Below are 13,411 nucleotides of genomic sequence, written 5' to 3'. Positions count from 1 at the left end.
TGGTGAAGGTGTATAGGAGTTTAAAAACACAGTGGAGCACTTCCTTTATTACCACAAGAAAATAACTCATCCTAAATATTTAGTGTTTGCTGCCTGGACATGTTACCCACTAGATTTCTAAAGTCCGTCCTCAACAGTTTACTTTCACCACTCACTCACATAGTTAACATGTCACTTCAATCTGGAACATTCCCAAATGCGTTGAAAACTGCGGTCATTAAGCCTCTCCTAAAGAAGAGCAGTCTTGATGCCACAGTACTGAACAATTTCAGACCCATCTCAAATCTGCCGTTTTTTGGTAAAGTCCTTGAAAAAGCTGTTTACCAACAGCTTACGAACTTTCTCCAAATGAACAACTCCTTTGATGTTTTCCAGTCAGGTTTTAGAGCCCACCACAGCACTGAGACTGCTCTTATCAAGGTGACAAATGACATCCGCCTGAACACTGATGCAGGCAAAGTCTCAGTCTTGATCCTGTTAGATCTGAGTGCTGCTTTTGACACTGTCGATCATGGGATCCTCTTACAGAGACTAGAGGACTGGGTGGGCATCTCTGGTACTGTACTAAACTGGTTCAAGTCCTATCTAGAAGACAGGAAGTATTTTGTTGAAATTGGAAACTGTGTCTCAGATGACATGGCCCTGACCTGTGGGGTGCCTCAGGGGTCAATCCTGGGCCCCCTGTTGTTCAATCTCTACATGCTGCCATTAGGCCAGTTAATAAGCAGCAATAACGTGTCGTACCACAATTATGCAGATGACACTCAGATCTACGTCTCTCTGGCAGCAGGAGACTATGGACCAGTGGAGTCACTTGGTCACTGCATCCAACAGATCAGTGTGTGGATGCAAAACAACTTTCTCCAGCTAAACTCTGACAAGACTGAAGTCATAGTGTTTGGTCCACAGAAACAAAGGGACAGTGTCAGCAGTCACCTCCAGTCTCTCGCTCTAAAACCTTCAAATCAGGCAAGAAATCTAGGGGTAATAATGGACTCAGACTTGAACTTTAACAGTCACATAAAATCAATAACATCTGCAGCCTTTTACCATCTAAAAAACATAGCAAAAATCAAAGGTTTACTGTCTAAATCAGACTTGGAGAAATTATTACATGCGTTTGTCTCCAGTAGGTTAGACTACTGTAATGGTCTGCTCACTGGTCTTCCAAACGAGCTGTGAGACAGCTGCAGAACATCCAGAACGCTGCAGCTCGGGTCCTTACTCGAACTAGGAAGTACGAGCACATAAGTCCTGTGCTCAGGTCTCTGCACTGGCTTCCTGTGCCTCAGAGAATAGACTTTAAAGCAGCTCTGCTTGTGTACAAGTCTCTCCATGGCCGAGCACCAAAGTACATCTGTGACATGTTAGTGTCATATGAACCATCTCGCACTCTGAGGACCTCAGGGACCGGCCTCCTGCTGGTGCCCAGAGTCAGGACTAAACAAGGGGAGTCAGCGTTTCAGGTTCATGCAGCTAAAACCTGGAACAGTCTTCCTGAACATGTGAGACAGGCCTCTTCTGTGACGCTGTTTAAATCCAGACTCAAAACATTTCTGTTTAACTGTGCATATAACTGAAAGGTTTTCATTCCGCACTCTTGTCTTCAATTTATGTCTCTCTTTTTAAATTTTAATCTTCATGATTATTTATGTTTTGTTTTTATTGTGATTTTAATGTATTTCTTATTCTGTAAAGCACTTTGAATTACTTTGTGTACGAATTGTGCTATACAAATAAACTTGCCTTGCCTTGCCTTGCCTTGCCTTGTGTGTTAATGAAATGTGAATGAAACAAAAACAACTCCAGGTATGTTTTTGATAAGGAAAAAACATTATAACAGATCAGAAAACAGTGTAATATGGGCCCTTTAATATCTAGATTTTTTTCCTCCAAAGACAGTGTGTTAAGCTGTGCCTGTGGTTGGTCTGCTTCTACAATATCTGTATTGGCCAGGTACAAAATACATTTTACTCAGTGAACAAAAATGAGGTACTTCCCCTTTAGATAAGAGTATTCTTATGGAGTTGTGCAGGAATCCATTGACAGAAGGTGCATACAAGCAAACTAATGTAGCACACACACAAAAAAGAAAAAGAAAAACTAGTTTAGAGAAAGGTACCAAGAATGAACAATGAACACAATCAATAAGGAGGAGAGTTCACAGAATCACACGGCAGTAAAAAAGACTGCAAATGAGAATCCTATATAAAGTATAGGGCACTGAGCTTGGCCGCTATTAGGTCCTAATGGATTGTCACGCCTCAGAGGTCTCTGAAGAACAATTACGATACAACCAGAGATGAGACCAAAGATTTAACAGGAGAAAAATTGGCAACCACAGACTTGAACATGTTACAAGAAAAAGGCTTGTTGTAAATGTGATGAACAATATAACCCAGAGGCACCACTACCCTTTTACAATTACAACACAAACACACTATAGGCAATACGGCGATACAATAAAATGTCAAGTGAACACTTTGTCTGACCGAGCATGAATGAGAGGGAAACAGTTATGCAAAACAAGTTATAATGTTTCCTTTAGGGGAGGTCTGACTTACAACTATGTTATGTTCAGTATCATGTAAGGTGGATAAAATTATGCTTTTTGTTGTTTAATCTCTCTAACGCAGGCAGGGAGAGCAGACTAGAGGATACTGGGGTTGTAATAATACTCAACTTGAACAAACAATTCTGTGTGCTGGATTTACATGTGTCCCTCCATGTGTGCTGTGTTGTCTTCATTTTTGGTCCAGAAAGGACAAAAGGTGAAAACTGCCATCCTTTGCAGATACAGGAAGCAACAGTCTGTATCCACAAGTTTCCTCCCTACCTCCAAATATGCAGGTCAAGTTAACCCATAAAGGCAGCAAACGGGATTGAGACGCCTCAGGATTAACGAGTCATCTAAGCAACGCAAATTTATTCTACAACTTGATTTAAAAATTTTAACTTTTACCTTACTTTTAACATTTCTTTCACATAAGACAAGGTAGTGATAACAGTTACCAGTAAGTAAATAGGATCAGACAATGATCTAAAAATGAACAGTGCAATGATACAGAGGAGTTCAGCACTGTGCAACGTGCAGGACAGAGTCAAGAGAAGGTAAAACCATAAACCAAGGTATATTCTGGGACTTTTAGCTCATGCATGGGCACTATAAGAGCGGACATAGCCTGAGGTATTCCCTTTCAAACACACTCTCCCTCACTCACTCAGTCTAATAGACACACAGAGCTCGCGGGGAGGGGAAACTTCACAGCCCATTACCCATCACGGGACAGGCAACGTGCTGCAGGGACAGAACAACCAGTCCCAATCACCACAGACTGGGTCAGTGGGTGGACGAGAGACTGGTGATACAGGAGGTGAACATGGGGAGCGCTGCTACTTGGCCACAAGGACAGGACAACAAAAATAAGTCTGAAAGAGTTTAAGTCAAGATGCAACTACAGGCGAACTTTAATATTTTTGACACATTTAAAATTTTTGTCGTCCATTATTAATCCAGCCTCTCAACTTTAGTCAGTTAAATATGCCTGGCTCACTTTGTTGTGGTTAAAAGTTAATTATTTATAGAATTAAAAAAGACCCAAAGCATAAAGTTAAAACTATGTGCGCACGGTTTGACATCTCTCCGCTGTGTAATGGAAATAAAAAGTGACAGCATGCGTCACTGTCTGCTGACAGCGCTTTACAGAATCTGTCTCATCAACAAAACTCCCATATTATTAACTGCATTAAAGAAATATAGACATCAGTACAGCACAATGCATCTTTAAAAAACAGGTTTACCTTTTCTCCACCTGGTTTCATTCATTGAAAGAGGTAAAATATCAAACACAATAGGCATCAATAGCTTCCATCAGTTACTTCAGAATATAGCTCCAGCTTTCTTCCTTGCTTTATCTTCCTCATCAACTAAACTCAGCCCAGAGCCAGATTTATTAAGGAGAAGTAAAAAAAAACAAAAAAACACAATAACAAAGTGAAACTAGGAAGTAGACCTATATCACAAGACCTAAAGTTTCAAGCTGACACAGACATAGCCAAAGTTCACTATCGCACAAGACACAAACTGCATTTTAAAACGTGCACAACAGCAGAAAGAAACCAGCTTATCTTACATTTTTCATTTTCATTTGAGCTGCAAGAAATATGTTCAGTGCTCATCTGCGGTGAGCCCTGAGCAGTACAAGCACAGCATGAACCACAAACAATCAAACATTTTCTAACCTGAATAAAATAAAGCTTCCCCAAAGTCTTTTTCATTTAATCAAACGGCATATGATAATCATATTTTGTGATTTGTCATGATTGGGGGACATTATAATTATCAGTGTTGAGTGTACTCACGTAGAAAATGCTTCTCCAATAAGGCAATTTCCAGGTGTCCCTTGACTTCATTGAGCCGGTCTGACTCCGCCCTCTGAAAGTCCTGGATGGTGGTGGCCATGTTGGGAGACCCCGAACCCGCCTGTAGGAAAGAAAGCAAAACAGTCAATCATGTTAATCTACGTCAATAACCCCTGCACCTGTATTATAATTAATATAATAACCAGTGAGTGACAGAAAACTTTTAGACCAAGGAGGTGATATGATTGAAGTGTGACAATCAAAATCTGGAGATCAAGTAAAAATGACATCCAGTAAAAGCCATGTGTGCTAGGTCCATTAGTAAGACAATAATATGCGTCATTGCAGTCATGACTAGTTTGAGTTCAACATATCAACATAAACAAGCAGCATTAGCAGGAGTACTCCATCACTCAAACATACTAGCACATGCACTGACTCACGCTAATGTTTCCTGAACCCGATTTAGATCCGTCCAAAGCACAGGAGGCAAGTGAGAAAGAGGAGTCTCCTGTATTTGAACTGCATAGATGAATCACTCAACTCTAGCAATAGGGCTATACCCCAGCACACTGCAGGCGCGAAAAGTGTGTGTAGCTGGACAGCGTGGATGAAAAAGAGATAAAATGTGTGAGTGAATGACAGAAAAGAAGAGGTAAAAAAGGGCTAGCGCAAGATGTAGCATTGCAGCTGATCTCTATAGCTTTAAGAGAAGCCTCCCGCCAGGCGCAAACACACTGCAGCAGCGTTCTCCCTCAGGCAGCATGGTTTTCTGACTTCAGCTCTCCGCAACACAGAAGTACAGCCAAAGCGAACGGTCTAGTGTGGATGGGAGAGAGGAGAGATAGAGAGGAGAAAACTGACAGTGACCTGAAAAATGGTGCGTTGGAAGCGAGCCAAAAAATGAAGATGACGCAGAGGAATAAAGACTTCTAAGCAGACAAATGCAGAGCGCTTTTGATGTGTGCCATTGAAATCCAGTGAGAAGAAAGAATGAATGAATGAATGAAGTGCAAAAAACACAATGGACAATGATGAGACAGACTATTAGAGTAAGTAAAGGTGTTTGTTGCATTGTGGAGTTTCAATGGTGCTTGATTAGGTTCAGTTCTTCTGCAGCTCTTTGCAAATGTCAAATGGATAATGAAAGCACACCTTCACAGCGAGGAGAACATCCTGTTTGAGAAGTAGGGCATGTCCGAGTGACGTCACAATCCACAATTACAGCCTGATTAATTACTTGGGCCACCTCATGCTCGTGTATTTGAGAGTGCCTGTTTGGAGTGATGTAACTCCAATTTTAATCAACTTCTGGAGCATAATTTTAGACTTTATGCTCCAATTAAGGGTGCAATTGTGTAAAGGGTGTAAAAGGACCCTTGTTGACTTGGTGGCCAGTGCAGTTGTTGTATAAGCAACTCATTAACATATTGGAGTTTATCCAGTATCCAGATATTATGTCATTCCAACATAAATGTGCTTGAACATGCCTGTTTTAGTTAAGGTTTAAAGGTGCACTGCACAACTTTTCTGGTGCTTGTCTCCATGGAGATGTTATTGCTTTGCTTTGAATGTTCCATGAAGTGACTTTCAACATATCCATCTAGTAGGGGCGTAACAATAACAGAAATATTGTGATATCGTATCGACAGAGTTCTCACAATAATATCGTGGACTATCACAGTATCTTGAAATACAAGTCTCTTTGCTTGAATTCATTGTTATGGTGCAGCAGTAGCTAAAAAAAAAGACAGAGGGAACTACATAGACCATGATCCTTTGCGCCATTTCAGTGCAGACTACATGAAGAAATAACAGTTCTAAGCACTTTTAAGTCTTGTCAAGGTATTTTAAGAGGAAAAAGTAGCATATTAACAGTTTTGTTAGTCTCCACAAAATATCACAATAAATATCGTATATCATGTATATCATGTATATCATGAAAATATCAAACAGAGAGATTCGGATATTGTTACATCCCTAATCGTAAGCTTCCCCTCAATATCGTGAACTTTCCCACGATATTGCAATAAATATCGTACCTTGAGACTTGGATATTGTTACCCCCCTACTAGGGGTGGGCGATATATCGATATTTTAAATATATCGAGATAGTTTTTAAACTCGATATGAATTCTGACATATCGTATATATCGATATAATGCTTATATTAAATTTAGAATTCGCCGCTTCGCTTGTTTATCTTCTCTCTCGTCGCCTCCGCGCCCCCGCCTCCCTGATTTTGTTCGCTCGTGTCTCCTTCACTCCTCACTATCGCCTTGAACGCCGAAAGTTGGTGCTAGTGAAAAGCTTCAAGCACCACGAACCTTTTCAACCATTTACAGACAAGACCATCAGCAGCACATCCTCATGTTCCACCGAGTCGCGTCCTTTAGCCAGAAAGAAGCTAAACGAGCTGAGCTGCGTGAGAAGTGCGCTGTTTATGCAAATGAGCCATGAGCTTAAGTTTTGTTTCTGTAAAACGTAAACACACGTGCGCAAAACTGCATTAAACACATTATAATGTCAAAATGGCTGATGTGGCTCTAGAGTCGTTGTGCTTTATATATTGTAAAGTTTAGTAATGTAAAGTTTATTTATGGAGAAGATTTTAATGAATAATCTGCTGCAGTGTCACTTGTACAATAGTGTTTGGAAACGTTGGGTTTGATCTGCAGTGGATTGTGGGAAACTTCAGAACTCCTTACTGCTGGAACATGGATCTATTAAAATAAGGAACATCCTGAGTTTCTTCTGCTGAAGGAGCTCATGGTTCTGGTTCTGGTCTGGATAACAGAGTTAATGCAAAGATGAACTTGTCTTGAGTTGTTTTATCTATGAATGAAAAGAAGGAAATATGTATTATTTATTTTATTTTACAGTTAAATTATTATTTATGTAATTAGGTTTTTTTTGTAATCTTAAATGTTCCTATATGAACTGCCGACCTCTTACACTTCAATAAAAAAAAAGGACCTTGTGGAATTTGGCAGATTTGTTTTTGCAGTTTTCAGTTTTAGGGGATTATTTTTTCTTGAACATATATCGAGATATATATCGTATATCGAGATATAGCAAAATATATCGAGATATATTTTTTGATCCATATCGCCCAGCCCTAACCCCTACCATCTAGTATTTATTCATTACGGGCTGTTTTTATTACAATAATACAATAATTCCTTCTGTGAATGGGGGAAATTCTCCACAGATTTGAATTGTAATATACTGCTGTAACGTGCTGGCATAGTGACATATAGTTTTGATCTATAATGTGGAATATTCTAGACAAAGCTACAACATTTCCATGAAGACATCATCAGGTGGCATTAACCACAAAAGTGCAAAAATATTACTTTATAACCCTTGTTTACAATACAAGTTTTTCTTTTTTGTACAATGCTGAGATATACTCCATTTTCAAATTGTGAATATCTTCAGAACAACATTACTGATATTCTGACACATTGCCTTGCTCTTTTTGTGTGCATGTTTACTGGCTGAGTGTTTTAGGAAGTGGAGTGCCGTAGTGCATTTCCTGTGGATTAAAACAACAACAGCCATAATTGTCTGACCTGCAGTGTGTTCCATCAGTGAGTGGGCACTAAACACTGGTAACAAAACAAAACATTGGTAGCACAGCCAGAGAAGCAGGAAGTTAGAGGGAACTCAAGACTGTTAATCTCAATTCGTATCTGGGTTGTCAAAATAAATCAATACCCTATTAAAACTATACTAATTGAAGCGAGAACAATCACGGTTGACTTTGAGGGGCATAAAATATATATTTACCAAAAACAAGGCAGTAGATCTGTGAAATATGCGTGTGTATCCATAATGCATTGTCTCCATTTAGCCGACCTTGACTTGTGCTGTAGAGTCGGCAATCTGTTCTACTTTCAGTTACTCCCCCCTCCCTGCTCCGGTTTCCTGTAAATACAGTTTAATGCAACTGTCACAATCTTTGGCACTTTCCCCCCATTGGCTCAAAGAAAACTGAAGCAAAAAATAAATCAATGAAAAACAAAAATGTGTAGCTAGTGAGTTTTAAAAAGTAATAATATAGTGGGCATGAAGTCTGCTACAACAGTTGGCAAGACTAAGCCACTGCTATAATATAACAATATAACTCAACACCTGTCCATAGGGGAGTTTTAAAAGGTTAGTGTTCAGAAAGGAATGTTAGAATTTGTAAAAAATAAAATAAATAAATAAATAAATAATAAAAAATAATAATAATTAATTTGAACACGAGTCAAGGAGGTTTTGGATGGAAATATGGCCTGTTAGTTATTGCATATTAGGAGGCAGAAAAGACATTAAATAAAAAAAGTATAGTATAGAGTATAATAGAAGAGCTAGATATGAGACATTCGATAACTACTGGTATGTTTAGTATTGCAATTTACTATATTATTGTGATATTTTATTATACTTTTTGAAACAGTAAATCCTGTAAAACAAAACAAAAAATTGTACATGCCTTCATTTACTGCTCAAACTGGGTCAACATAAAATATTAACAAAGGCAAAACCAAGACCAACCCAAGCCCAATGTAGAATTTAGGAAAATCATGAATAAAATCTCTCTTTTTTTCCATTTTCATTTCCAAAAACAGTACATTTCTGGAAAATGGAGAAGTTGTGTTGTTGCGATACATTAATTTTCTTGCGATATCGGTTATTACAGCAGCCAATATTGAGATATGGTGATATATTGTGCAGCCCTAGCACATACATTGTAGGTATTATCAATGCAATGCAAGCTTTAATTACTCTAACCGTACTGTGCACATTATACACTGCATGGTAAATGATAAATTATTTAAGGAACATGACAAAGGACAAATCCATAGAGAGAGACCTGATCTAGAGGAGGCCAGCAGGTTACAGCAATGACTGAGCACCATCTGGACCACAGCGTTCAAGGGCTCTTTAGTATGGATGATACCGACTGTGGGGTCAGAAAGTATTTCTGCTGCTCAAGGGCGCAACTCGTCCTCATTTGAACAGATGAGATGATGAGACTCAGGTTTACAGGCAGGTTATATCAGGAAATTGATGATTGCTCCACATATAAAATATGTAGTGTTGTTGTGATACTAAAATTTCAAACTTGATTTTGATGGTAAGGAATAGTCTGATTTCGATACTACAACAATAATAGAAAACATTCAACATATTTTTTAGACAATAGAATGTCATTTTCAACATTGAATCATAATACCTTCTTCTATATTACCATGTGGTCTTATATCTGTGTAATCCCTCTCTCGACCAAGTATGGTTCATAGTAGTATATGTAGTATATGATAGTATACGTGTATATATGCAGCTCAAGATCATTCTATAGCTTTTCAGGAAAGGTTCATTTCTGTCCTGTGATTGTGATATTTTAGTATCATTACCTGCTCACATAAGCATCTAGCTCTGGTACTAGTTGAAGTATTGATTAGATCTGATTTTTATTGATTAAAGAAACACTGAGAGCATTTTTACTGGGGAAAGGATCACCATTCCAGAGATAACTGACTGATAACTAGGCCAAGTAGTTTATCTCTGGTAGTTTATCAATCAGAAAGATAGTTTATGCCATATGATTGTGGAACAATAACATCCTCATGGAGACAAGTAAAACCTTCCTCCAGAAAAGTGACATATTGTAAATAGTCATAAAAGAAAATTACGAAATTGAGCCGATAAATAAGACGGCATAAAAACACTAGTATTTGACAAGAATTAGAGCATTAAACGGCTGGTCCTAAGGGACATGTCCTGTCTCCTGTGATCAGAATTTGTAAGCAACATGTGAGTGACAGCTGACCAATGTGGCTTTGTCCAGATACTAGAAAGATACTGACCCTGACATTCTAGTCTGATTTACTGTGAGTATGCAGGTCAAAAGTAAAGGGTGGGTGCACTGCATGCTGGGGATGCTTTGACATATTCTGTGTGTCAAAGTGAGCGAGGAGTGTGCATGCAGGTCTCAGCAGGGATAAGAGTATCTTGCTCTATTTTAGGGTTCAGAAAGTGACTCAGAGCCATGATGTGGGCAATGGTTTCCCAGTGGGCTGGAGAAAGTACCACTCAAACACAAACAGACCTAACCATAAACAGACTCTATATATGTCACAAAATAACAATAAAGAAGGTCTAGATAGAGAGAGAAGCTAATGATATGAGAACAAAGAAGCGACGCCTGATCAGATGGCAGCTGTTTTTTTTACACTGCTTTAATGAGCATTGCCTGGTAAGTCCAGAATGAAATCTATTTTTTATTTTATTGTTTTATACAGAGATATCAGTCTGGACCCCACACACTCTGTTGCGCCTTGAGCCAGAACCAACATGATTGTGCAATCAGATTTGTTTATTTCAATGACGTATGTGAAACGAAAAGGCTCAATGGTCAGATTAACAGATCAGTCCCCCGTGATATTTTTTCCTTTCTTTTTTCCCATACTTGTTTTATATTTTACTAATCCACCTATCAATCGCATCTATCTGAACTCGGGGAGATTTACCAATGACCAGAGTTGCACCTTGGTAAAGTACTGGAGTGTGTATTTTGGATCCTAGGCAACATTTAGAATAAGCAAACAACAAAATATGCTCTCTCCATGGGGTCCTTCTGTGTATAAAACCTGCTAATGCTAACATTTAAGAATCTTCTCTCAGATGTCAACACTCCTGCTTGGGCACTCCTAAAATGCCCACCAATGACTACATTTTACATTTAAAAGATAAATAACAAATCTAAGTTCACTTGTAGCCAGATTTTTCTCCTTTTCAACCATACAACAAATATGTTACATACAACAAATCTTATCAATACCCACTAGGCTTGGGATGACCATTGTTCACTAAAATTGTTATGGATATGAATAAGTTGCATATATAATATTTAGTACTGCACTTTGTTATAAGTGAAAACAACAATGATCTAGAAGAAAACATCACGGATAAGTAGCTTTTTTTCTCCACATTCTTGTGATACAGTGGAGATAATTTTTGTTGGCGATTATTACAATTAGAGCCCGACCGATATGGATTTTGTTGTGGCCGATATGAAACTGATATAATGGGAGTTGGAGCTGCCGATAGCCGATATAATCGCCGATATATTTAGTGATGTAAAAATTCACTGTAAATCTTGAATTGTTTAAAAAACTTAGGTTTGGCTCTAATGGATTCTAAATTGGGTTTATTTAGGCAACATTTATTGTTATTCTGACTCTTTACATCATATTTACATACAGTAGATTGGCCTAATGGCATTTTTGCATCACATTCTAGCTACTAGTGATGGGTATTCCATTTTTTTTTTTTTTGGAGAACCGTCTCTTTTGGCTCGGCTCACTAAAGCAGCTGGCTCTTTCGGCTCCCAAGCGACTCTTGATTGTTTTGTTGCAAGCAGGACTAAACCAAAACTGAACCAGGACTGAAAAAGGACTAAACCAGGACTAAAACAGATTTAAACCATGTGTAAAACAGGACTAAACCAGAACTGAACCAGGACTGAGTGTCGGGACTCGGTCTCCATCTCTCTCTCAAGCCCAAGATTAGTCCTGCTTTATTCATTTTATGCTGAACTGCAGCCAAATATGCACCTTTTTTTTAATCCTATGCACACGCATATTTCTGAAAGTTTCGTTTTCAGCCGCTGCTGCTGTCAAACTACGGGTCTACATGCGGCTTGAAGAGAAAAAGTGAGAAAAAGAGAAAACACTGCTCCCAATAAGAAGCAGGCTCCTGTTGTTCACTTCAAAGAGCCAGATCTAAGAGCCGCTTCGATCGCGACCGACCCATAACTCCTAGCTAGTAAAGAAACTACCGCTATTAGCCTTTAGCCGTAAAAACGTGCGCACCGCGGTATTAATTATATGCATAAATGTGGATCATTCACACGTCTATTCACAGCTCATTTACATATCAATGCTGGTCCAGTAACAAATACACGGCCAATACAGTCACTTTACAATAGACCAATAGAAAACAGTCTGTTTATGTGCGGGAGCTACAGCAGCTAATCGCTAACAGATAACCTAAACTAGCTTCAAAGTCGATGTATTTCCAACACTCACACAGGCTCCTCCTCACATCACAAGTCTGCACTAATAAAAGTCCTTTTAATCCAGACTCAAGCCGATTGTTCGTAAAAAGAAAATAATCTCAGTGTTGCGCACCGCTGCGGGTGTAAACAAACACACGTGAGTGAAGTGACGTGACTCTGTGGTGTGTTCAGGGACAGTACGGACACAAATTACACCGCAAATAAATACTGATGCGGAGCCACATATTAGGACATTTATCTATCTATAAATTGGATTAAATGAACATAATGTAGAGAGTCTAAGCTTTATAACGAGGTATAACATGCCCACGTGAAATATCGGCCCATATCAGCAAGCATATCGGCCGATAGCCGATATGTCTCCAGGTGCCCATAATTGCCGATAATATCGGCCAGCCGATATATCGGTCGGGCTCTAATTACAATTATATAAAATGTCTAGTACTCTTTACATCATGATAAACGATATCATTGTTTATTGTCCCATCCCTAATACCCACACAAACCAATCTGCCAATTACTCAACGTGACACTGAAATGTAGCTCTGAGCAACAATTGGCGCCAACTCATGACGCACTCAGGCTGTCCCTAATTTCAATATAATGTCATTTCAGCATGCACTAACTTGACTGGATATGGTTTGTTAGAATGAAAAGTGCATTTGTTGTTGTTGTGGGAGTATCAGTGTGTCATTACTGATGCGAGGGGTGACATCAGCAGCGTGTTTTTATTGTACCAGAAGGACTGCAGATTTGATGAGAGCATTTCTGAGACAAGGCTGCTTCGGTGTGGGAGGATGTAGGCTCAAAAAACACAGCAGAGATTATTTTCCATGGTTCATTGCTGGTTAAACTTCTAATTTCTCACTTTTCCCTTGAGATACTCCCATCTTTGGCTTCTTGTTCACCTTATCAGCTCTCCTCTTTTTCCATTTCCTTCTTATTTGTATCTATCCATTCCTGCCGTGGTGCCTG

At 39.0% G+C, this 13,411-nt stretch overlaps 1 protein-coding gene across 4 annotated transcripts in view; it reads right to left on the bottom strand.

Moving 5' to 3' along the window:
• The window catches only part of gramd4a (GRAM domain containing 4a), a 59,231-nt gene that overhangs the window by 29,395 nt on the left and 16,425 nt on the right, over positions 1-13,411 (bottom strand). The window contains exons 1-3 of one of the 4 annotated variants that reach the window (XM_055153413.1): positions 8,155-8,279; positions 7,071-7,197; positions 4,363-4,483 (exon numbers count right to left, since the gene is read on the bottom strand). In XM_055153413.1, coding sequence (XP_055009388.1) covers positions 4,363-4,462 — 100 coding nt within the window. In that variant the 5' untranslated portion in view covers positions 4,463-4,483; positions 7,071-7,197; positions 8,155-8,279. Of the gene's footprint in view, positions 1-3,801; positions 3,925-4,362; positions 4,484-7,070; positions 7,198-8,154; positions 8,293-13,411 lie in introns of those variants that run through there. The other 3 variants (XM_055153412.1, XM_020926358.2, XM_055153414.1) reach the window with 3 other exon arrangements.

This window comes from Boleophthalmus pectinirostris, unplaced genomic scaffold (genome assembly GCF_026225935.1).
Source record: "Boleophthalmus pectinirostris isolate CB_2022bp ecotype Guang Dong unplaced genomic scaffold, ASM2622593v1 HiC_scaffold_18, whole genome shotgun sequence".
Classification (NCBI taxonomy): domain Eukaryota; kingdom Metazoa; phylum Chordata; class Actinopteri; order Gobiiformes; family Gobiidae; genus Boleophthalmus; species Boleophthalmus pectinirostris.
Note: the sequence above shows the minus strand (reverse complement) of the source record. Positions and strands in the feature narration are given on the sequence as shown.